A 25,741-nucleotide genomic window follows, 5' to 3' on the forward strand; every position below is an offset into this window, starting at 1 on the left:
GCTGTAATAAATCCCAACAAGAGAAGACTGTATATTGTGGCCAGAGCTTGTGAACAGTCCATCTTAGTACTAAGAGGATCTGAATCCAATACGGAAATGAATTTCTATCAATTTCTATCTATCTATCTATTAGCCCAGGAGTACTAGACTCTACACTAGAAGAGATAAGAGATTTCTGTGGGCACTTGGTTGGCACAAAACCTCCTAAATCTTCCAGGATCAATTCATCCCAAAGTTCTTGAAATTGTATACATGCACCCCTTAACACCAAGGGATCTGTCATGGGGAGATATGGCTACTCTCTTAAAATTAAGCATACAGTCCAGCTTCTGTTAGCTTCAGCTCAGTGGTGCAATGGATTGAGCGCTAGGCTGGGGGTCAGGAAGACCTGTGTGACCATGGGCAAATCACTTAACCTGTTTGCCTCAGTTTCTTTAGTTATAAAATGGGAGAATAATAGCCCCTAACTCACAGGGTTACTGCGAGGATCCAATGAGTCATTTTAAAGCATTTAGCATGGTGGCTGGCACACGGTAAATGTTGATATGTTAGCTACTACTGCTGCCACGTATGGCTCTGCCATTCACAAATCTGTTCAAGTCCCTTTGGGTTTTCTGCCAGTACCGCCCCATAGGTTAGGAATTCCAGGATTTATTTACTCTGCTGGTGCTTGGCTCACCTTTATCAAATATAAGTTAAACTGTAACCAGGGTTTTGGAATTTGATGCTTAAGTCCATATTTTTTTCTTTTTTAAAATTTCCATTATTTCCTGATAACTTTATTCTTTCAGGCTGAAGAGTCTCTAAACACATTTCGAACTCTGCAGCTTATGTGTAGACATAACTGGGTTATTCAGTCCTTCGTTAATTTTAGTCAATGCTAAAGGTACATTTTGTGTGGTTTTACTGACTAGCTGGGCCTTGCAAATACTTTGTGAACTTCTTAACCTGTAAATATTACCACTCGATATTCATGCACGCATGCACACATGCGTGCACCCTCCCACACACAAACACTACCCCTCCCCCTCACTGCCTCCAGTCTTTTTCATATAAAAAAGAATACATCTTTACCAGTTGCATCGCTGTCCATTCCAACATCTTTTTTTTTAAACTGTGGACAATCTAACTTTAGTCCTTAAGCTAGAGTAGTTGAAATGAAAATTTTGAAGATTTGCATTGACATATTATTTAAATTTAAGAATGATTCTAACTCCTTGCTGCTGACACCAAGTCCCTAGTTCCAAAATTCAGATGCCATCATTACTAGGCAAAAACTATGGCTAATTTTGTAATAGGTCACATTTGCACAGTGTTTTGTGGTTTATGTAGTGACAGCCTCACAATAACCTTCAGTGCAAGCATTACTAATATTTATTTTACAGGTAAGGGCCCTGGACCTCAAAAAAGGTTAGGTAATTTGACCATCATTAAAAAGCTAGTGTTAGAAATCAAACCCATGTCACTTGACTCCAAGAATTGTTTTAACTGCACCACGACTATAGAATCTTTGATAAATGTCAAATAAAAGTCAATCCTCTCTAACTTCCTCTGAACTTTAAATGTGTGGCCATCAATCACTTTTATAAGGCTTACAGTATTCCATCTTGATGGCATCCTCCAAGAAAAATATCTCTAAGACTTTGCCCTTGGATTTTTACAAAGTGAATTATTTTCCAAAATGCACACCAATACTTTTCATATAGTTGAGATTTATCTCTAATTCTAACAAGTGTTCTTTGTCCTTTTACATGTGTAACGTGTAACTGAAAGTATAAATGACAGCAACTAAAGGTCAGGCAGGAAGAGTCACCTTGCTAATTATCATTCTATCTCTTGTCTCCTTTGTGGTTAAATTCCATAGAAATGCAGTTTACAATATGTTCCACTATCTCTCCTCTCTTCTTAACCCCTTTATAATCTGGCTTCTGAAACCGCTCTCTCCAAAGTCACCAATGATCTTAGTTACCAAATCCCTTCACCTTTTCTCAATGTTCATTGGCCCTGACCTGACCTCCCTGCAGCCTTTGACACTTGATCACCCTCTTCTCCTTGACATTCTTCTCACCAGGTTTTCAGTACACCACTCTCCTGACTCTCCTCCTACCTGGTTACTCCTCAGTCTCCTTTGCTGGATCTTCCTCCAGATCACATCCTCTGAACAGGTTTCTCAGAGGGATATGTTCTGCACTCCCTTCTCTTCTCCAACGCTACTTTAGTGAGCTCATCAGCTCCCATGAATTTAATTACCATCTGTATGCTGAGGATTTTCACATCTAATTATCCAGCCCTGATCTCTAAGCTGACTTCCAATCTTGGCTCTCCAACTGCCTTTCGGATATTTCAAACTGGATATCCAGTAAAAATCTTAAACATGTCCCAAAACATACTCATCTTTTCCCCAAATCCTTTCCATTTCCTCCTAACTCCAATACTGCTGTTGAGGGCACTACCATCTTCCTCAGGCTCTGGATGCCATTCTTGACTCCTCATTATTCTCCACCAATCTGTTACAAAGGCCTACCAATTTCAACTTCTCTCCACTGTCACTACTCTAGTGCAGGCCCTCATCACCTCAAGTCTGGTCTAGTGCCATAGCCTACTGGTGGGTCTGCTTGCCTCAAGTCTTTCCCCATCCCAATACATTCTCGGTTCAGCCATGAAAGAGACTTTTCCTAAGGCATAGGTCTAATGTCACTACTCTTTTCTAGTAGCTCCCTATTGCCTCCAGGATCAAATATAAAATCCTCTTTGACATTCAAAGCCCTTTACCTAGCCCTGTCTACCTTTCCAGTCTTCTTACACCCTACTCTCCAACATATTCTCTAATCCAGTGATAATAGGCTGTTCTGCAAATGAGACCCTCCATCTTTGAGCTCTGAGCATTTTCTCTGGTTGTCCCCATGCCTGCAATGTTCTCTCTCTTCATCTCTGCCTATCTCCCTTGGCTGCCTTTTACATCCTGAGAGAGGTGATCTCTGAAGATCTCTCGGGAGTGAAGCCTCTTCAAGGGGTTGTTTCATCTTGCTGAAACATTTGCAGCAGGTTGACCTTGTAAAAAATGTTTCAACACATTGTGTACTGTCCCAGACTACTCCCTATATTTTCCCAAGACGACCCCTCTTTACTCTCCCAAACTGCCCTCGGTATTTTCCCAGCCTTTCCCCTCCATCTTGTTTTTAGGCACACAGCATGGAGGAATAACACTCCCCCCCCCCCCCCCTTTTTAGGGCTAGTGTTTCACACATCGTCTTTGTTCTCTGCTGCTGGGGTAGATTGCCTCGAAGAGATTGTGCCCTCAGGGCTTGCACCAATGAGCCCTGAGGAAGCGGGGGTGGGGGGGGTAAGGAGGGAGGGTTGTGGTTAGGGCCTATGTAATCTGCTTAGCTAAACACAGCTCCACTCTCTTGGGAGCCCTTTCTTGAGAAAGTCAATAAACAAACTACTCTTTTTGCTAATCTCTCCAAGTCTCTGATTCACTGATAAAGTTCTCTGTACTCCACACAGTCTCTCCCAACTCTTCTTAATTCTAGTGCCTTCCCTCTTTTTTCCTCTTTATTGTTTTTACATGTTTTCTTGTTCTTCCCCCTCCCCCACACATTAGACCATGAACTCCTTAAAGGCAGGGACCGTCTTTTGCCTTTTTATCTTCAGAACTTAGTATAGTACCTGCCACATAGTAGACACTTAAAATGTTTAAAGAGAAATAACACAGCTACACAAAATTATGGAAAAAATTCCACACATATGAAAGAGGAATAATCTCAACTATTAAAGGCTTAAGAACTGAGGACTACAAAAAACTGTAATGAATGGGCTTACTGAGGTGGTTAGACTTGGATGATCTCTATGATCTGCCAGCTGTAAATCCTATAAGTCTGGAGATAAGTTCATAGGCCAGTCATAATGAAACCTAAGTTATATAAAGTGATATTGCAATACTACAACAATGTAGAGCTAGGGATATTCACTGTTCACTAGAGAAGCAAAAATGAATAGATTTCAACTACATAAAGACAGATTTAAATTGGGCATTATTAACTTTCAACTTGTGGGAAATAGCGGAGTCAATAAAGTGCACGATAATAGACTCAAACTCCTTCTGAATTTTTTAAAGAGCTTTTTATGAGGTGGTGAAAAGGCAATCCTGCCAAAAGGTTGGGAGAATACTAAAATGACAATGCACCAACAACCCATAAGGCATCATAGTGTGCTGGATACAGTCACTCACATTCATGGAGCCTCAGTTTCCAGATGCAAAATGGGGATACTTGTTAATCACTACCACACAGCATTACGAAACTCAAAAAACATGTCAAGTGTTTTGCAAAATCTAACAGCACTATACAAATGTCAGATTTTTTTTTTTTTTGAGCCCTGTGATTATGTCTTATGAAATGAACTGGGGAGGGAAGACTTTGAAAGAGAACAGTCTACCTCCTCCCATGAGCGGAATTGCTCTTTTTAATCCAAAGCTAAGGTTTCTAAAGGTAGGTAGATGATATACAGTACTTTACACATGCTAAAAAAATGCCACAAGTTAATTAAAATTTTTGCATCTATACTAACCTATTAGCATCCCATATCTCTCTCTAACCCTAAGAAAAAACACAAGGAGAGTCACTTAAATAATCTTGAATTGCTATCAGAGAGAGAAGAGTTCATAATATTTACTTCTGGCCTTTAAAACAGGGGTATATTTTTAATAGTCAGGTTATAGTTAAAACATCTTCAAAGATTCAGTATTATTTAACATAACAGTAAACCTTATATTAAAAAGGCTACTTAATACAAATTACTCTGTAGGGATTACTGACTTTACAGAAGTCTATCTCATATATGGGAACTATTTATCTAAAATTGACTAGTTGGGCATTTTATATTAAACTCTGCTTGCAGATTTTGTAGCTGTCTATAAAATAATTCTCCCTCTGCAGCTAACTCATCTCATTCTGATTGTTCCAAGTCTATAAAACAAAAAATCCAAAATAAATCTTTTCACCCAAACACTTTGCAATTATTATTACCAACACTGCTAATAAATTTTATTTTTTTTCACCATGTAAAAATCCTGTCATGTCAGACTCACCTTAGCTCCATTTTTTTGACAGGATTAACAAAAATGGCAGATAAGAGCCTATATTTTAACAAAATACTAGATAATTGTAAATTCAACTGGCTGTATGTCAGGACTCCAGCAGTAGTCATTAGCAGTTAGATGTCTCTAGGGCAAATTGAAAACTGAAGACCACCCCTGGCTCAAAGAGGATGTTTATGTGGGTTATGTTTATTGATATTTATCATATTAGAAATTAAAATGCCTTGGAATTATTATGAAAATAGTTTTGATCTCATAGGCCTTGTGGAAGGGTCTCAGGGACCCCCCAGGGATCCCTGGTCTGCACATTGAGAACCACTTCTCAAGAGTAGGGCCCTGGGAACTGTGGTTGGCCATGGACTGTTTATTAATGTTTTCATCAATGCCTTGGAGAAAAACAGAGATGGAATGCTAATCAAATTTTCAAAATGGCACAAAGGTGGGAGGAACATCTGATATATCAGATGACACAAACTAGATTCAAGACCATATCAATAAGGTAGAACACTAGCTCAAATATCTTACATTTGGTTGAAAAAAACATAAACTTCTAAAAATACATGCTAGAAAGCAATACTGAAAAAAATATCTAGGGATTTTGGTGGATTTACAAACTCAATATGAGTTGAAGGTGTCATTTGGCACCATTTGTTGGTTAAGACAACAAATACAATCTTGGGCTGTGTTGAAGAGGCCTAGAATTGAAGAAATTAGATGATAGTTCCACTTGTATTCTGGCCCAGTCAGGTCGTATCTGGAGTATTTTGTGTAATCCTGGGTACCACAATGATCATCTGGATAGTGACTAACCCTTGTTGGTGAAGAGCTTTGAGTTTTTGCCACATGAGAAACAGGTGAAAGAGTCAGGAGTATATAGGCTGGAAAAGAGAAGTCTCACAAAAGAAATGACAGATCCTTTAAAGTATCTGAAGAGCTAACACATAAAAAAGATATCTGACTTGCTTTACTTGACCTCAGATGGAAGAAATAAAAGCACTAGGTAGAAACTACAAAGAGGCAAATTGGGACTTGAGATAAGGGAAAAATTCCTAACAACTAGACATACTGGAAGAGAAATGGGCTTGTCTCAAGAGGTAGTGAGGTTTCTTCTCTTGAGATCTTCAAGGAACATACCCTTGTGTCAGGGATGTTACAGAGGGTATCCTCTTTCAGGAATACTTGGAACAAACTGCCTCTGACCTACCTTCCAATTCTGAAATTGTGACATATTGTTATTAGAGTTCTTATGTCTATTTAACTATAGAACCTTATTCTATACTTCTGTGCTGTGTTAGTCAATTTTTTAAAAAATTATGGAAGTTACCTTAATTTAGAATTTCGAACAAATCAGGTTGTAATATAACAAACTGTTTTATTTACATAAAGCAAAGAAATAAACCCTTTAACAAGAGAATCAGCTTACCCTGATGAGGGTGTACTGACACTTTAGTGAAAGATCACATGCCACAATTACCAAAGTTGTATGTTCTGGGCTGTTACCAAACAAGTACTTTCGCTTTCATATGCAAAAAGTATTTTTTAAAAAAAGGAATCTCCAGTGCAGCCAACTTATTTCATTGTTCTGCAGCCTCACACATAAAATACTGATACCCTGGTTAATATCACTGATGCACATTCATACACCTCCTGATTCTATTTTCAAAATGTTTAAGTCAGTGCTCACAACTAAACATGATTCCCTTAAAGGCTTCAGAGTCTTAGGGGCAGCTTTTGTGCTCTTTGTTTCATACTTTCATTTTTGAAGAGGACTTATATTTTTATTACAGAAGTTATCAAGCCACACGGTCACAATAAAGACCAATGCACACTTTTGTAGAGATTTTTGCTTACTTTTGTTTTTGACTCACTTTTAATTTACTTTGATTTTGATTCACTTTTTAAGACTTACAATCTTATAATGACTGTAATAAAAATCATCCTACGAGGACATGGGAGTAGAACCACTCTCCTGGAGAGTTTCTGATCACATTTACAATCCTATAACAAATGCAATAAAAACCATGTTACAAGGACATGATAGCAGAAAACTCTCCTGGAGAGATATTAGAAAAACATAATTTCAATCCTTAATGATTGTAATAAAAAAGATACATTAGAAGAGTTACTCTCTTGGAGAGGTTTTTGGACAAATTTACAAACCAGTAATTAACTGCAGTTGTGATTTCTTTTTTTAAAGTAAAGTTCTATGGAAAAAAATGAGGATAGAGAAGAGCAATGAGCAACATAACAGAAAAGCAGGAAAAGTTCTAGAATGGAAAACCCTAAGTTTTGAAATAGAATCTGATAGAAGACACAGCATGAAGATTTAACAGAAAGCATTAGACCTACAAAGCACATGGAATATAAATACTGAAAAACGGTTTTTAAAATGTCTTAATAATACAGTTTTATGTTTCTTTCAGACTTCACATTGTTTCATTCCATCAGATGCTTCCTGAATTTTAGATTGTTACTGAAAATAAATGGATGAATTTTCTAAAATAATTCCCTTATGAAAAATAATTTTATAATTATTGTGGCTTGGTACACAGAATTCCAGCAACCGTTAGTCATCTACAAAAGTTAAGCGCCCAGGTCCCTCGTTCTTCATCCATCTCCTGTATCTCTTCCATCGAGAGTCATTTGCCTTTTTCTTCTTCAGCTCTTCCTCTTGTTCCTGTTTGTAGGCCTGCACAGAAACATTCAATATGAGCACCGGGACAACTCTGGGACCCCTGCCCAGATGAAGTGACCTCTCTAATCACAAACAGTAGGACACCAGTCAAAACTGATGTATCTATCAACATTTTGATATGAGTACCTCCCCCACTAGTTCCCATTACAGCCCTTTCACACTTCCTTTGTATTTCTGACCATTTCCTGGATCCAGAGCTGAGAAAACCAATAAACTATGGGCTTACATGGCTCCCACCCCTCTGAGGTACCCTGGTTTTCAAAGAACAGAAGCTGGACTGGTAGTGGGGAAGCATTTGAGGCCTTTGAAGTTTACAATCCACCAGCATAGCCTTTGAGAGTCCAGGGTCACATGAAACTTTTTAAAAAATTGGTCACAGCATAACACAGCATGTTATGAAAAACCAATCTAATTTGCAATGGACATGTTTGCATTTTAAAAGACTGTCTAGCCAGAGATCACAAGCACTTCCAAAGTACACTTTAACACTGTAAATAAAATAAAGGCAGGATTTTTTGCAGAAGTAATTCCCTAGCAAGAAGAACATCAAACTTTCTAGCTTTCTATAGAACTTTTGTCTTTTGTTCACTAAAAGAACATGTGATCCAAATTTTAAAAGATTTAAACATTTTCCTTTGTCTTGGCAAACAGCCATTAAAGAGCAACTATACTTTAACCATCAAACTAATAGTTTCTATGTTTAACCGATGACTTTTCTGTTTTAATTAGTGTAACAAGATGGCATTTTTGAAGTTGTTTTAATGCTTTTTGGGAGGGCAGAACCAAGAACTCGTAATGAAGCAAAGTAAATAAATCCCACATCGAGTTGAGAACAGAATGGAACAATACAAGCACTATGTATTTCCAGGGTATGCTGTATAATATCTACTAATGTCAAAATTAAATGAAGTTGCTTTCTTTATTTTTCCAGTCATGTTAAGGTAGTAGCATATACACTTTGAAATTTATTTTATATAAATTATATTAGACTGGTTATGCAAAACACATTATTCTTTAAAATCTTGGAAGCAGTCTATAAAACTGAGCTATGAACCACAGGTTTTCACAGTAGCCTGAAAATTCTGAGAAATAAAAACCTACCCTGGAAAATCCTCTAAAATTTTCAATGTAACAGTCCCTCTCTCCAAATCAATAATACATATAAGATTCCAGAACTGAGATGATTAAACTACTTTGGAGTAAGCTTTTCACCTTAGAAAAACTCACTAATATACAAACAATGAGCTAATTACGATGTATTTTTGCCTTTGTTAAATTGGTTGAATACACATTTAACATACATTCTACAATACTTGCCTAGGTAAGTCCACTTGCTCTATACACTTAAAAATTAAAATATATTTATGTTAATGTAAATAATCAGATTGATATTTTACTGTATAATGAAACCTTTTTAGAAAGTCACCTGTCAAAAGGAACACAGATGTGCAAGTGAAGAGATTACAGACAGTTTACTTAAATCAGATTTTCCTATGCTACATTCATATTTGAAATATAAATTTATTCAACTACTTAAAAGAATAGCACTAAGATAAAGAATCAACAAATGTCAGAAATGGAAGGAATCTTAGAAATTATCCAATCCAATGAACTCATTTTATAGATGAGGAATCTGAGGATAGAGAAAATCACTAGTACTGAAGAAAATATGGGAAAGGAGACAGCTAGTTAGAAGCATTTCTCCTTTCTGTATGAAAAACACACACACAGGCCCAATTCTGCTGAGTATACTTTGTAGGGTCATCATCCACATCCTGCCCCCCATGCAATATCCCAGGGTTCAATCCTGAACCTTCTCTCTCTACACTCTCTCTTTGGGTCTACTTTCCCTAATGAAATATAGATTTCTTAAAGGTAAGGGCTTTCACTTTTGTATCCCCAGGGTCTAGGCACAGTGCGTGGCACATATTAGGAGCTTAATGAACGCCTGATGAATTACATCTCTGATTCCTCAAAGAACTGTTAATTATATTACTGCTGATAGCCATCTTTAGGTTTTCAGAAACGTCTATATTTGTAAGTATACATTTTGGAAGTACTAACAGAAAATTTATTTAAAAACACTTTAAAAACTACGCAAGCATTTGAGCCACTTCTTACTTTCATTAATGACAAACCATTCTTTTGACTATATTTTGTGAAAAATGAACATTTGAGATCAGGTTCCAAAACTGAAGCAGCTCAGGTAAAGGGAACCAGGCCTGAAAATCTGGTGAACTTGCTTTGCTGTTTAAACTATTAAGGAGTGCGGCTTCTACCTACCCACTGCAGCTTTGTTATCCTGAATGGAACAGAAAAATCAGACCAGACTGAATTTTTTAGAATCATTTTGGCTGATATACAGATAATGCCATATGAAAATACTTCTAAAATAATTTGTAAAAAAAAAAAAACAAAACCATAGACAGAAAAAGTACTTTTTTCCCCAATGACAAATATACTCATATAGCTTCTTTTTCAATAGAGCTGTCCCTTCACATCATGACTTTCCCCATGTTTCAATATATCACAGATTGGTATAAAAAACTAAATGAGAATTTTCAGGAAGTTGTGAAGAAAGCATTAGACAATATGTGAAGGCCATCAGATGACACAGAAAAAGTTTAGAAACTCAGAAATATATAAAATAAATGTAGAGTACTGTATAATATCAATATATTTTATCTTTTAATACCATAATAATTCAGACTTCTTCTCTGGTACAAGGGAAGGGCCAAAAAATTTTAGCGGATTTTCTAGATTGTGGGGGCCTCATGCACCTAACCCTCTCAATGTGGAAGGGATAACTTGTACATTTTAAGAAAATTAAGCATTTTTCTACTTTTGACATGAAAGAATTCATTAAATTATCAAAACAGTTCCAGCTACTCACTTCATAGTTCTCTCTTATCCACAGCTTCAGTTGAAGAAAAGTTTCTTTCTGATGATCTTCTAAACTGTCAAACTGAGATTCTGACATTTTCATAAATTTACGTATGAGATACAGCCTCTCTTCTTCTCCATACTCTTGACCTTTGATATTAAAATGATAAATCCACCGGCAATACCAGACTATGTATGCACACAGATGATAAGGAGCTAAAATAATTTGGAATAGTAGAATATCACACACTTTAGGTTTCTGATAGCCTCCTTTTATATCTATTTTACTTTTTATAATGTTTTTGATGATGTTTTCTTCCTCCTCACGGATTTCCTCCTTGGATCGTCTGTTTTTGCCTTTTTCTTTGGCTTTGTTAAGCAGCCCCTGCTGCTTGGCAATTTCAGTAGCTTGAATACGATACCTTGGCACCGTGGCTAAATAGTTGATGGCCTCATTATAGCTACTCCACCAGCTGAAAAACTAGAAATATTTAACAAGGAAAACAGTCATTTTTACTTGTAAATATGACTCCAAATTTAGCAACAAAAAGCTAGCTGGTAACCAAAACCACCCAACAACCATTCGTCTGTATTACATAGAAACAGTCTTAGGACTGATTTCAGACATGATGCGATATATATGAACATTCTGTGGTAGCAACAGTTTACTTTGACACACTTTATAGTTACAAAGTCACATACTTAAATAATGTCAGAGCTAAGCTCTGAACCCAGGTTCTCTGACTTGTAAGTCTGATACTCTTTCTACCACACCATATTGCCCCCAGATAGTCTAGAGAAATATTATAACAATAAGCAATAATAACAATAATAGCTAACATACAATACTCAGCCTATTATATACAGCTTATTCCATTAGCTTCTTACAAAAGTTATGTAAAGTGATCCCTGCTTTATGGATAAGAAACCAAAAGCTCAGAGAGGCTGATTCAGGTTTGGGGAATCTCCTGCCTCGAAGCCACAAGTGGCTTTCTAGGTCCTCAGGTATAGCCTTTTGCCTAAGTCTAAGTTTTACGGAACAAATCCTTTTATTAAGGGGATTTGTTCTGTGAAGTTTGGATTCAGTCAAAGGGCCACACCTGAAGACCTAGAGGGTCACATATGCTCTCAAAGCCGCAGGTTCCCCATCCCTGTCTGACTAGACCATGGTCGCCTAGTTATTAAGTGTCAGAAGCAGGACTTGAACTCAAGTTTCTCCTTACTCCAAATCCAGCACTCTTTCCACTACACCACACCTCCATATCAAGGTTTCTCCTCCAGCATGAAAGAAAGAGGCTAAAACGTAAAAAAGTAGCAGATCTTCTTTAGCACACAAACAACTCAATTCCATGGTGATAAGCAGTCTACCTGAGGTTGAGATACCCTTTCAAAAATGTTTAACACAACGAACAGGAAGCTTTCACAAGATGAAAGAGAAAAGAATGTTCCAAATCACCAAGAGAACATACATTTTAAACTGAGTGAAGTTTCAATTCATATGCAGAGATTAGCAAAGATGACAAACTATGAAAATAACTGTTGAGAGAAGTGATGGGAGTGCAGACCCACTAGTGGAACTATAAAGTCTTCCTATTTTGGAGCATAATTGGAAATTATGCTAGAAAAATCACTACACATTTTCCTTGGAAATGTTTTGCATGATTTTACCCGTATAACTGATATCATACTGCTTGACTTCTCAATAAGTAGGAGAATAAGCAGGAGAAGGATTGTAGGGGAGAGAACTGGAATTCAAAACGTTTTTAAAAAAGGCTAAAAATAGATAACAAAATTGGGAAAAACAGAAGATATAAATAATATGTAAAAGATTATTAAGTGTGTGTATACACATACACAAAATCTTTCACCAGAATTATTACTCCTAGGAAATATTTGCTCAAGGAAGTAAAAGGCACAGGGAAAGGCCTCATATATGCAAAAATATTGATAGCCTCACTTTTTATAGTGGCAAAGAACTGGCAGAAAAGTGGAATTGGTGGAATTGTGAACTGATCCAACCATTCTGAAACACAATTTGGAACTATGCCCAAAGGGCTATAAAACTGTGCATACCTTTTGATTCAGCAATACCACTGTTAGATCTATATCCCAAAGACATCCAAAAAAGGGAAAAAGACCTACTTATACAAAAATATTTCATCAGTTCTTTTTGCGGTGGCTAAGAATTGGAAATCAAGGGGATATTCATCCACTGGGGAATGGCTAAACATGCTGTGGTATCTGATCGTAATGGAATACTATTGTACTATAAGAAACAACAGGATGATTTCACAAAAAAACCTGGAAAGATTTATATGAACTGATGCAAAATGCAGTGAACAGAACTGGCAGAATGTTAACAATAACAGCAATACTATTCAATGAACAACTATGAATGACTTAGCTATTCCCTAAGACAATGAAAAAGGACTAATGATGAAGCACACTATCCACCTCCAGGAAAAGAACTGATATTGGCTGAATACATACTGAAGCATGCTATTTTTCACTTTCTTTTGTTTTCTTTTATTTCAAGTCTTCTTGTACAAAAGAACTGATATGTAAATATTTTAAATGATTGCACACATATAACCTATATTTGCTTATCATCTCAGGGAGGGGGGAAAGGGAGGCACAAAGGGATAGAATCTGGAACTCAAAATTTGAAAAAAAAAAAACAAATGTTGAAAAATTGTTTTAATATGTAATTGGGGGAAAATAAAATACACAAAAAATAAAAGCCTATAACAAAGGTAAAAAAAGAAAGAAAAGTGGGTGCTCAATGATAGGGGGTTGGAATCACTGAAAAATTGTGGTATATGAATGCAATAGAATATTACTACACAGTAATAAAAACACAAAATTCTCCAGACCTCCCACATACTATGGAGGTGATGCAGGGTTTTCAATGACTATGTCAGGAGACAGTAAATGCTGAAAAGGCTTTGAGTATGGTTCCAGCAACAGAAGGAGCTGTCTATCTTTGGATCAGCCTAGCCAGTCACAGAGCAATGAAATTATTAGTATGTGAACACAGAACAAAGAAAAATACAAAGTATTTTGTATTAGGTCTGATGTGGACCTAACTGGGTTTCCAAAATGACAGTTGAGAGGTAGAAAAGGGGGCAGGTTTTTAACAATCACATAATTTTTAGACCATTTATAAATATTAACTTGGCATCTGGTACTCTAAATGTGAGATCCTCATCCCAAATACCAATGAATGGACATCAACTGGAGAAAATAAACCATGTCCATCTTGACCTTCTTGCTCTAAACAAAACAAACAGACGGAAGTTATAGCTAAGTAGTAGAATAACTCACAGGTTCTTCCAAGAGAATCAGATAAAAGAGTTGGCAGCGTTGATTTTATTAAGCATTCAAAGACAATAAGAAACATTGTTCTGTGTGACATTTGGTCATCTCATAGTGCAGTGCTTCATGATAAGTATTTGTAAAATAACCACTGTGAAAATTATTGTAGTATGTGCTGCAATATCTGTCACAAATGAACTGGCTAGGCAATTTCTATGAAGAATTCTCTGTAAGACCCTCCAAATTAAATCAGCATATACCCTGATACTCAGTGACTTCAATGAAAGAGTGGGAATAAGTTAGGAAGGAGAGAAGTAAGTTTCAGAAACAAAGAGACAGGTAAAAGACTAGATTACAGACATTTACACCTGTGTATCATTAAGATACTTTGCTGAAGAAGGAAATCCGTAGGCACTAGAAATCGTGAAAATCAAGTAACATCACAAATATAAAACTGACTAAATTTTAACAAACAAAAGACGGATCGATCCCAAGTGAGTTGTTAATTATGTGGCCAATTTGTTAGAGCAAAAATGACAAAGTAAAGAGACCAAAATGAAAAAGAGGTGTGTCGTGAAGATTTTTAAAACTCCATCCTAACTTATTTAGATACATTCCTGAATGGAGGGGAAAAAAGAATTGTCACTGATTATAATAACTTCATATGTAAGTTTTACTGGTGTAGATTAACTGCCATAACAAAGAGACTAAAATTACCTTATGAAACTGAGAAAAATACTAAAGGATAAAACTAACTGGTGCTGTCATCATCTAAGTGAAATCCTCCCAAGGGCATTTCAGAATTGTATATCAAGTGCAAGACAGAAGGAATCTTGGGATGGAATCTAGTCCAACCCCCACACTTTACAGATTAGTAATTGAGGCTGTGGGAGGTTAAATGATTTGCCCATGGTCATATAGCAGGTGAAAGATCTGAACATTAATGCACTATTTCCACAATATACACTGCTGCCCACAGAATAAGATGAAAATTAAAAGACAACAAGCAATAAACATGTAAGAAAGCTGCAAAGACTTTTTGGCAACAAATTTTTCAACCACAGACAACAGTTACCACACTTGTTCTCTAATGAAACTATCCTGGATATGTTTACATTCCACAGTGGAGTACATATTTACCATCACACAACTGACAAAAAGTATGGTGAATATAAAGTCTTCCTATATTTATTGCTTATTATTTTTAAAAATCTGATCTTGTAGAGAAAAACACTACCTTAAATTTACTCTTCCAATATGGTGTCTTCCATGCCTACATCAAAATTATGCAAGATTTCTTGAAAGGCATAGTATCAGAGACCTTCTGATAGTAAAGCAAACCATAAAGTGGGAAGACACAGGTTTGCCAACAGTCTTTACTACTGTCATCGAGGTCATCTAGCCCTAAAGCCAAGTTGAAGTCATTCCCTAGAGATGGAAAGGTCCTCCAAACACTCCTGTTTACAGATGACAATGTGCTTGTGCCAGCAAACTCTAGAATACTGCCAAACCTCCAAAATAAGATCTGGAACCACCCACAAAGAAAACAACTTTAAGTGGATTAAGAATAAGTATACTATCTACACAATTATATGCAGCTACATGGGCAACATATATTCTGCATATACACGCATCACAGATAGGCAATGCAAATGAACAATAAGTTAAGTCAGAATTGAAGAAGAGAAAGAAAGTGAGTTATTTTGGGAAATTACAAAGCTTGTTTAATGACAACCCCTTTCCCCCCAACTTCTAACTAAAACAAAGGCCCATTTTAAAAGTATTCTACTAGTGTTATATGCCTCTGAGTTACAGTCTCTGAAGAAATACAAATGAGTATCATTCAGAGTACAATGTAAAGGCCCTGAGGATGTGAGGAGGCTGTGACATAGCGATTAATTAACGTATCAATTATTAACTACGAAGAAGAACTGGGGTAAAGCTTATCATTGAAAACATGCATGACTGAATAGTCTGACCACATAAGGAAGAGAATGGGATAAGTGAGAGACAGATCGTTTGGGTATTCAAGGTATCCTTAAGATAACCTAACATGGACAAGAACTGCAGAAAACGGCCAAGTATGTGTGAGTTACGGTCTCCATCCAAGAACTGACAAAATGTGAAGAATGCAGAAAGACTTTGGTGTACTGATACAGAACAAAGTCAAGAATCAATAAGCATTTATTAAGCACCTACTATGTGACACACTGTGCTAAGAGCTGGAGATACAAATATGAAAGTGAATCCTATCCCAAAAAAGCTAATATTCTAATGGGGGAGCTAACCTGAAAGGAGGAGACTAATATGAAAAAAATACAAATTAACTGGGGTCGGGGGAAGGCACCTGCAGCTGAAGTGGAAAGGTCTCATGCAGAAACTAGTAGTCTATAGACTGAGCACTGAAGGAATACCAGGAGAGATTCTAAGAGGTGAGGAGGGAGTACATTCCACACATGGGAGACAGCAAGTGAAAAGGCACAGAGACAGGAGATGAAGGCTACGAATGAGAAAATCCAAGATCAGTTTGCCTCAACCACACAGTTTTTGCTGGGAGAGGGACTGCAGGTTTTATAAGGCTGGAAAGGAACCTTGGGAGCAGGTTGTAAAAAGTATCATTTGATGCCTGCACTGATAGTTAATATAGTACTCAACTATAACATGAATTTCTTTCCTTTAATTTTACTTACAACATAGAACCACAGAATGTTCGAGCTGAAAGAGGCCTTACTCTATGGAGAAAAACTCTAATATAGAATTATAATTTTCCCAATAATCTAATAATCTCTTGACATACCAAGGTTCTCATCATGGTGGAAAGGTTCCTCTGTTGCATTCCTTAGAACTGGAAACTAATGATCTTCACTGTACATTTCTTTGGAAGGTATTACTTCTCAATTTTGATAACTTTATATCATACAACTGAATTAACTATCCAAAGAAGAATTTATCATTCAAATTGTAATATCTAAGAATGAGAGTTCCAAAAGAAACATGAAGCGTGCTGATTACGTCCTCATTAGCTATCAACTATTTTATTCTAGTAATAATTTTTTAAATGGATACCTTCAAAAAACAATCTATGATATAGCACAGCTAGACTCTAGACTAAGATCAATAAAAAGTAAAATGCATGTCTTGCTCACATTATACTCTTGCGATGATTCCATTTTTAAAAATTAGGCGACCTCAGCACTCATAATCTAGCAGCAAAGAATCACACATTTCTACTACTGAAGTCAAGTGGACACAGACCTAAAACTGAAAGGCAACTTCAAAGGTCATCTGATCCAATCCCCTCATTTCACCGATAGAGAAACTGAGGTCTAGTGAGGCTAAGTTGCTTGCCCAATGTCACCCAGTTAAGTATCACAATAATGATCTGAAACCAGGTCCTCAGAATACAGAGCCTATTATACTCTTTCTACTTGACATCACACCACCTCCTAATTCCTAAATGGGTAGCTCCTCCTCTACTATATTTCTCTTCCTAAGTAATTTCTTTTAAAATTAAGAATGAATTACATTCAAAAGTATTTACAAAAAATATAAGCAAAGTCAACAGTATGCAAGGAAATATTCTGAAATAAGCCAAAAAGTCAAATCTTTCAGAAAAAAAAATCATTTCTAACTTTTCAAGTTCTCTGAAGCACAAGAATTGGCACACAAAAATTTTCTTATTCTTATCAGATATTCAACTTAAATGTCAGTGTTAATGAGTATTTCATACAAATAAACAAATGGCCTCTAAATTTTGTTTAAATTTGAATGCTTGCTTTACCCAAATTAAAAGATTTATCATATAGCAGAGTTGCAATTATATTCATGCATTCATATCTGGCCTTAAAATAGTACACTTCATGACTGATTTTTTTCCTGTACTCAGAAGAAAAAATATTTTGAGGAATTTTAAAAAATGAGAAAAATGTTAAAGAATGAAATTACAATTCAGAAAAAGTTCTGAGAAAGGAAAATACTTGTTTCAAACTTATGAAATGAGTACCTGTAAATAGTAACCAATTCCCCAAAGCAAATATACATCAATTTAAATTCCTTGACATTCTGGTTAAAAACCCTAGTTCTACAAACCTTGAAGGGCAACTTTCAATGGATTTACACAAAGCATGATGGTGGAAGACTTTGTCTTGAATGTGAATGAAAGAATGACTTTTTGCAGTGTATTAAATGCTTTCAAAGTACTGAGGAGGCCATGCAGATCCCCTGAAGAAAGTATTTCAAATTGCACTGTATAGAGGCTGCCAGCTACAGAAACAGGAGATAAAACACAGAGAAACCAGAGATTGTTTTTCCCACCATGATTAGGAAGAAGGAAAAACTTTGTAGTTCTTAATGGAAAGAGAAAAACTCAACTTTCTTAAGTCCAGAATTTGGCTTTAAAAAATGAACTGTGAAAATTTAAATGGATATCAATTATTTTTAAAAAAACTCTTCCACAATCACTTGTCTAGAGATATAATACCACATTTACTCAGGAAGGGATCTTAGAAGATCATTTAATTTGACCTGCTCATTTTACATGAGGAAGCATAGGGACTCTTCTCTGTGCCAAAACAAAATAATATCTTGCCTTGCAATAATGATAAGCTCATCCTTTAAGAGATAAAGGATCCAACAAGGGGATTTTCATTCAAAATCTGATTCTCACCAAAAGGGAGAAATTAGCTACTGGGGTGGAACTGATGGGAATATTGGGGAGGGAGGGGACATTAAAGAAGTACTTAGAAAAGTACAAGAAGTAATGGAAAATGAAGGTAAAATTGTAGCACCATTGAGTGAAAATGGCATTAAGAATAATAAGGCTCAGAATGAGCTAAGGCAAGTGAAGAAAGCTAATGACAGCAAAAAGGGCAGGGTTTTTAGAAAAGCTTTGAGGTTAAGTACAAAGTCAGAGTCACCTCTACTTGGAATGGATGAGACAATGAGGGCTGATGGAGAGAATGCAGTTATTCAACCCTTATTCTGTTCCCAAGGAGAATAACGGTTTTTTTACTAGAAAGGAGAGAACAAAAATGACTAACACAGTTAATACCCAGAATAATGAGACAATTAAGAACTTGCCCAGACTTCAAGCCACCTGGACAACCTAACCTATATCCTGGAGAACTTGAAGAATGGAAGGGTAGGAACGCTAAGTCAGTGATCTTTCAAAGGTCAGAAAGAATGGAAAAGGATCACTGAGAACAGCCCTGGACAAAGTTAACTGTCCCAATTTTCAATAAACGCAAAGGAATGTAGCCTGCCAAAAAAAAAAGTCAATGAACTTGATTTTGATTCCTGGAAAAATTCTAGAATATACTCTTGGAAGGTTAGTAATCAACCAGAAAAGGAAAGGTGATCACAGTATAACTTCATAAAGATAAGGTCATCACAGACTAGTCTTATCTCCTTTTTTAACATGGTTATTAAAGTTATGGATCAAGGAAATATAAAATATAATATAAAAGTATGTTTTGGTAAAAATCTTACTATAAAACTGTAAAATTATTTTGGCAAAGCATCTGGTAAAACATAAAATTATTTTATGGAGAAGATGGAGCTAGACAATAGTACATTTATATGGACTGAAACCATAGAAAGACCAGAACCAAAAGGAGTCATTAATGGTTCTATGTCAACTTGGGAGGATAGTTCCAGTAGAATGCTAGGCACCACGCTGTTAAAATTTTTATTACTGACTTGGATGAAAGGATGGATGGCATCCTGATCCAACGTGCAGGTGACATAAAGCAAAGATAGCTAGCTAATGTATCAAATGACAGATAGGATCCAAAAAGATCCGGACAGGGTATAACACCAGGACAAATCTAGTAAGACTAAATTTAATGAGGATTAATGGAAAAAAATCTCATATTTGATTCAAAACATCAAAACATGAGAAGAGGGAGGCATATATAACTAGATTGTAGTTTGTCTGAAAAAAGTCTCAAGGTCTTGGTAGCTGGGAGGGATGCAATATGAATCAATGGTATCATATATCAAGAGTGATATATACCTGTGAGCTGCATTAAGAGAGACATAGCTTCCAGTAATAAAGTGGTGCGTTCCACTGCATTCGGGTATTGTCAGACAGTATTTGGAACTGAGATATATTCAGTCCTCAAGTCCATATTTAATCTGAATGTTCAGGGAGCGACAAGGAAGTAGAAGGGCCTCAAGTTCATATCAATGATGATTTGATTTAAAAAAAAAAACTTTGAGGATGTTAAATCTGAAGAAGAAAAGACTGGGCAGGGGAAGGAAAGAGTCTGAATTTGAACATAGTACTTAAAAGAGCAGTCCAACTAGGATGACCTGTAATGAATAATGCTGGTCCTAGTAAACTGCTAAGGAATCATACCTACTTCCCTATCAGTATGGAAAGCAGTATAAATTATCAGAGACCGCTGCTGTTAATTTGTTTTGTTCAATTTTTTTGTGACAGAAAAGGGTTCAATGGGGGGGGGGGGAGGGAAGGGAGTAAGGGTTTAAGGGAAATAAATATAGTGTTAAAAAACATCAAAGATAAAACTATTCTTATGAATAATATATTAGATAACTGGATATATAAAACTTTTTCCCCCCAAAAGGCAAAATTTAATCTAAAGTTGAATACAAAACTTTACTTAACTGTATACATAATTTACACAAGAACATCTGAGTCCATTCCAAAATGCAGACTCAGTATTACAAAAAGTATTGTCTAAATGCTCAAAGAAAAAAAAATGTACCTGAAACACAGAGATAGCACACACAGTGACTAAAATGACAATTCTGACATCCACTTTAGGAGCTAACCGTCTGCTGTAGTAGTGATAATAATGGCTGTAGTACTCTTCAGGATGATCCAGCATATAATCATAATCTTTTCGTGTTTCTTCATCCTACAAAATGCAAGTTGAGACATTTTATCAATTCTTATCTCCAACTGTCTAGTATGTGAAATCTGGAACATTTCATAACCTGGTATGAGTATTAATTTTCACTGGAGCGACAAAATTACTTTAGAATTTTAAAACTAAGCCTCTGTTATAATTAAGAATTTAAGCTATCAAGATCAGAAAACTTCTTTCCACAAAACCAAAAAGCTTTCATCAACTATTTTTCTTAAAAACTAAATATTAAATACTGGGAACACCAAAATAAATATTCCCCTGGAATTCAACATTATTAACATAGGTTTCACTTATTAAATTTCTTTGAGGTATCATGAGCACCGGATTTGAACTCAGGCAGCTTGGGTTCAAATCCTAACTATGCTATTTATTTTATCCACCCATATTCCTCAGTAGAATGCAAACTCCTTAAAAGCAGGGCAATTTTCATTTTTTATCTCCATAAAAGTTTGTTGAACTCTGGGGCTACATGACTGGACTGTTTTCATATCCAAGAGTTATCCATAAAGTCAATTTCACAGCCCAGTCCATATTATCCATGTATCATACATAAAAATATGTAGCAGGAAAAATGACATTCTAAATGCTCTCAAATAAAGAAAAAATGTTTTAAGACTCTGAGAGATTGTCAATTTCAAACAATAAAAGCAACAGGGAATTGTCACAAGCTTGTAGTGCATATCAGTTTAGAAAATTATCAGTAACAGGTTCCAAAGACTGGTTTTAGTCCTTCAGCTAACTTCTTTCTCAACTTGTTTGCTGATTTACAAAACTTTCAGGATAAAGATGCCAAAAAAACCCCCACTACTCTTGTAAATACTAAAAAAGATAAAATAAACAAATAAAAAGTACCTGACTTTATGGCTCCCTACCCCCAAATGAGGAGAAAAGAATCTTTAATGCAAAATTGGGCATAGGAGAGAATGATGTTGGAAAATGTTTGAGGAAACTCTGAAACCATGAAAAAAATGCAGGGAATTTTTTGGTGGGGAGGAAAGGAAATTCAAGGGCTAAAGACAGAAGTACTTTTTTTGTTGCCTTTGCAATTTCAAAGCCCCTCTGTTAGTTTAGAAATGTAAGAATGTAGAGTTTATTATATACACAAATTAAATTAAAATGTCTAGTATATTACAAGAGAGTCAGGGTAGTATAACGAACAGAGTAAAAAGACCTGAGTTCAAGTACCAACTCTGACACATGTGTGCTCTGTGACCCTGAGCAAATCATTTAACCGTTCAGTGTCCCTCAGTAACTCTCATGCAACTAAAAACAAAATCTCCACTGGCAGAGGAAACTTCTTCTTCAGGAGTTTGAACAATGAAATCACTGGTACAGTTAAAATATTTCTAAAAGTATTACATGTGAACAGAAAAAAGAGGAATTATTGTTTGTGAAGCTGCAGATAATAAATGAATGAATAAAAAAAATCTATCACAAAAGTTTTATTCCAATGCCTCAGTGTGGCATAGTAGCAATCATGTGTTCTTTAAAAGTAAGTCTTTGAGTACAATCCCAATGATAGATGAGGCATTCCCTAAGCATACAGAGGCTCATCATCACTAGGCAACTATGGGATGCCCCCAAAACAAATACTTTTTATGGTCTTAACTACTGAGCATCCTGTTCTGTTTCTACAGTGACAATGGTTGAGTAGTGGAAGAGGGACAGGAGGTATGGCAAGAATCACGTAATTTTTAAGTTGCTTAAAAATGTTAACTTACTGTGGGTATACATAATCATAGATTTAGAGATGAAATGGATCTTGGAGACCATCAAGTCCAACCTCCTCATTTTACAGATGAGGAAACTGAGACATAAAGAGGTAAAATGACTTGCCCAAAGTCACATAGTTACTAAGCGTGTAAAGAGAATTTTGAACCCAGGAAATTTGTGTGTCTATATAGAAAGGTCTATCTATCCTATTCTGGTCTAACCCAGACTCAATTCAGTGTCGTTTGGTGATCCAATAATACATTGAATCATTCCAGTTGGTCTGAGGATATAATAGTGATGCTCCATTAGTGTTCCTTCATGCTAAATGAATTAGGGTTAACCATGCCAGTACATGTTAGAGTCATCATTAATGAACAGATCTAGTAGGGGAAATGGAAGAAAATGCTCAAGGTTGTTATAGAATACAGGATAAAATATGGATTTCAAGATTCAAAATTAATATATTAACACATTTATCCAAATACAGGCTGCACTCAAATAAAGACCATTGTCTAAAAATAAGATAACATCAAAGGGGAAAAGGGGTCCCTGACACATTAAAAACCCCTGCTATAGGCTGTTTCTAGAAAGGGTAGTGGGAGAGGTGCTTTCATGTGTAAGTCCAAAAGAGTACCTCCCATACTGTCTACCTGACCTGCCTAAGGTCATTTAACAGGTATTTCCACTGCCCTTGTATATCTGGCCACATTTTTCTCAACTCTAACGTTAGGAAAACATGTCACTAAAAGATTTAATAAATATGCAGCTACTATTTCCTGCCAGAGATTCTGGGGGACCATTTATTCACAGACTACAACCTCATCCACCAAGTGATCCCTATTCAAGAAAACTCTCCCTTTCCAAACCCTAGAGCTAGATTTAAAAAATCTAAAAAAACCTCAATCCCAATAGCGTTTATTGAAACCAACATTCCACCACACAAAGTACAGTAATTTCATTGTTATTTAAGTAGGTAGTACACCTGTTACTATCGTCAATTTATAGATAAGGAAACCTAGTAAGTGGTCAAGACACAAGTTCATAGATAAACACTGTGAACTTGTCACCAGGATTTCAAAGAATCTGAGAACTGCAAGGGACCTTGGAGACTGTCCAGTTCAGAGTCCTTAGATCCGTCCCTCGCTAACCCGTGTGACTTTAGGCAAGTCATCTAATGTCCTTATTTTAAAGGTGGAGAAACTCTGTCCTGCCAAGTTCCCTAAAATCACACCGTGGCGGGGCTGGAAATAAGTCAAGCCAAAAAGTCATTGCTTCAGCTTAGTACGTGCTACGTGCCAGGCTCGGAGCTGGAGGCAGCCAGGCTCGGGGCATAGGGCACTTGGCTGGAGTCAGGAATACCTGAATTCACATCCAGCCTCAGGCACTAACGAGCGGTCTGAAGCCACTAAGCCTGCTCCCCTTAATCCACTGGAGAAGGAAGCGGCTAATCACTCCAGCATCTTTGCCAACAAAACCCCATAGGCGGTATTAGCCTGCTAGGATCCACGGGGTCACTCAGAGCCGGACACTTGGGTGCCAGGCATGAAAAGAAAGGCAAAAAAGGGGTGCCTGCTATCCCGGGTCCAAGTCTAACGGGGAACGCCAACACCGACCCCGGCCCCGGCCCCGGCTCCGACCCCAGCCCCTGCCCGACCCCCGGCCCCGGCTCCGACCCCAGCCCCAGCCCCGGCCCGGCCCCGACCCCAGCCCCTGCCCGACCCCCGGCCCGGCCCCGGCTCCGACCCCAGCCCCAGCCCCTGCCCGGCCCCGGCCCCGGCCCCGACCCCAGCCCCGGCCCCGGCCCCGACCCCGACCCCAGCCCCAGCCCCTGCCCGACCCCCGGCCCGGCCCCGGCCCCGGCCCCGACCCCAGCCCCTGCCCGACCCCCGGCCCGGCCCCGGCCCCGGCCCACCTTCAGGGTCTCGTAGGCAGTGGCCACCAGCAGGAAGGCCTCCTGCGCGCTCTCCAGGCTCTCGCCGCCCGCGCCCTCGCGCCGCACCAGGTCCGGGTGGTGGCGGCGCGCGAGCTGCCGGTAGGCGCGGGCGATCTCCGCCTTGCCCGCCTTGCGGCTCACGCCGAGCACGTCGTAGCAGTTGTGCGAGCCGCAGTAGAGCCCCTCCACCAGCGCGCCGGCCCGGCCCGACAGCAGCAGCAGCGGCAGCAGCAGCAGCAGCCACTGCCGGCTCCCCGCCCCGGCCCAAGCGGCGGGCGGGGGAGGCAGGCGGCCGGAGCAGCGGGGTCCGCCGGCCGCATCCCAGCGCCCGCCGCGCCGTCCGGCGGGCGCCACCGCCTCCATCGCTGGCTTCCACAGCCCCGACTGGCTCCGGGCGCGGCGCTTCCCTTAGACGCGGCCAGCCGCCGCCTCCATCGCAGGCCTTCCCAGCCTCCACTCGGCGCCCGGCGCGGCGCTTCCTTTATACGTCACAGCCCCGGCGGAAGGGGCGGAGGAGGAGGAGACACGTGGCGGGGCGGGGCGAGACTCCCGTGGCCTTCGCAAAGGCGGTCCCTCCCCTCCCCTTTACTGTCTCCTCGGGCGTTCTTGGACTACGAGATGGCATAATGACAGCCCTGCCTCGCCGGCTTTCTAGATTGGGGGAAAGGACTTAAATCCCTTAACCATCCGACCCCCTCCCCCTTCTAGCCTTACACTTTCATCTCCCCACACAACCATGCTGCATGTGGCACGCTCCATCTCCGCCCTCTGGGCATTTTCCCTGGCCGTGCCCCCCACCTTAAATACTCTCCTCATCCTGGCTTTACCCAGGATTTGTATTTACCAATATAAGAAGCCTTTCCTGATCTTCCTGAATCCTGGCTCCTTCCCAATGGTGATTGTCATCTCCAGTCTGGAGCTGTTTTTTTACGTATTTGTTAACATGTCTCAATTAATAAACATTATTTGGGAAGCTGGGTGGGGCAGTAGATGGAGCGCTAGCCCTGAAGTCAGAAGCTCATCTTCCCTGAGTTCAGTTCTTACCTCAGACACTATCTGTGTGACCCTAGGCAAGCCACTTAACCCCAGTTGCCTCCGTTTCCTCATCTGTAAAAGGAGCTAGAGAACGAATTGGCAAAGCACTCCAGTGTCTTCACCAGGAAAATCCCAAATGGGATCACACAGAGTCAGAAACAACTGAAAGGCCTCAA

At 38.3% G+C, this 25,741-nt stretch overlaps 1 protein-coding gene across 1 annotated transcript; it reads right to left on the reverse strand.

The window, feature by feature from the left end:
- Positions 1–6,450: 6,450 nt before the first annotated feature.
- Positions 6,451–25,002, reverse strand: DNAJC25 (DnaJ heat shock protein family (Hsp40) member C25). Its single transcript, XM_072598091.1, has 4 exons — positions 24,510–25,002; positions 20,720–20,872; positions 10,687–11,157; positions 6,451–7,787 (listed from the first exon to the last, which is right to left on the reverse strand). The coding sequence occupies exons 1-4, from the start codon at positions 24,891–24,893 to the stop codon at positions 7,665–7,667; spliced, it is 1,131 nt and encodes a 376-aa protein (XP_072454192.1). The 5' UTR covers positions 24,894–25,002; the 3' UTR covers positions 6,451–7,664.
- Between the last annotated feature and the right edge of the window lie 739 nt (positions 25,003–25,741).

The sequence above is a fragment of the Notamacropus eugenii genome, chromosome 3, assembly GCF_028372415.1.
Source record: "Notamacropus eugenii isolate mMacEug1 chromosome 3, mMacEug1.pri_v2, whole genome shotgun sequence".
Taxonomy (NCBI): domain Eukaryota; kingdom Metazoa; phylum Chordata; class Mammalia; order Diprotodontia; family Macropodidae; genus Notamacropus; species Notamacropus eugenii.

What these genes read in the sequence shown, in the direction of transcription:
- DNAJC25 (XM_072598091.1), bottom strand. Translation starts at nt 24,893, where the DNA reads ATGGAGGCGGTGGCGCCCGCCGGACGGCGCGGCGGGCGCTGGGATGCG. An exon ending in CTGCCTACGAGACCCTGAAG is followed by an intron (nt 20,873 to 24,509) that starts GTGGGCCGGGGC and finishes TGCATTTTGTAG; the next exon opens with GATGAAGAAACACGAAAAGA. An exon ending in GGATAAGAGAGAACTATGAA is followed by an intron (nt 7,788 to 10,686) that starts GTGAGTAGCTGG and finishes GTTTCTGTGCAG; the next exon opens with GCCTACAAACAGGAACAAGA.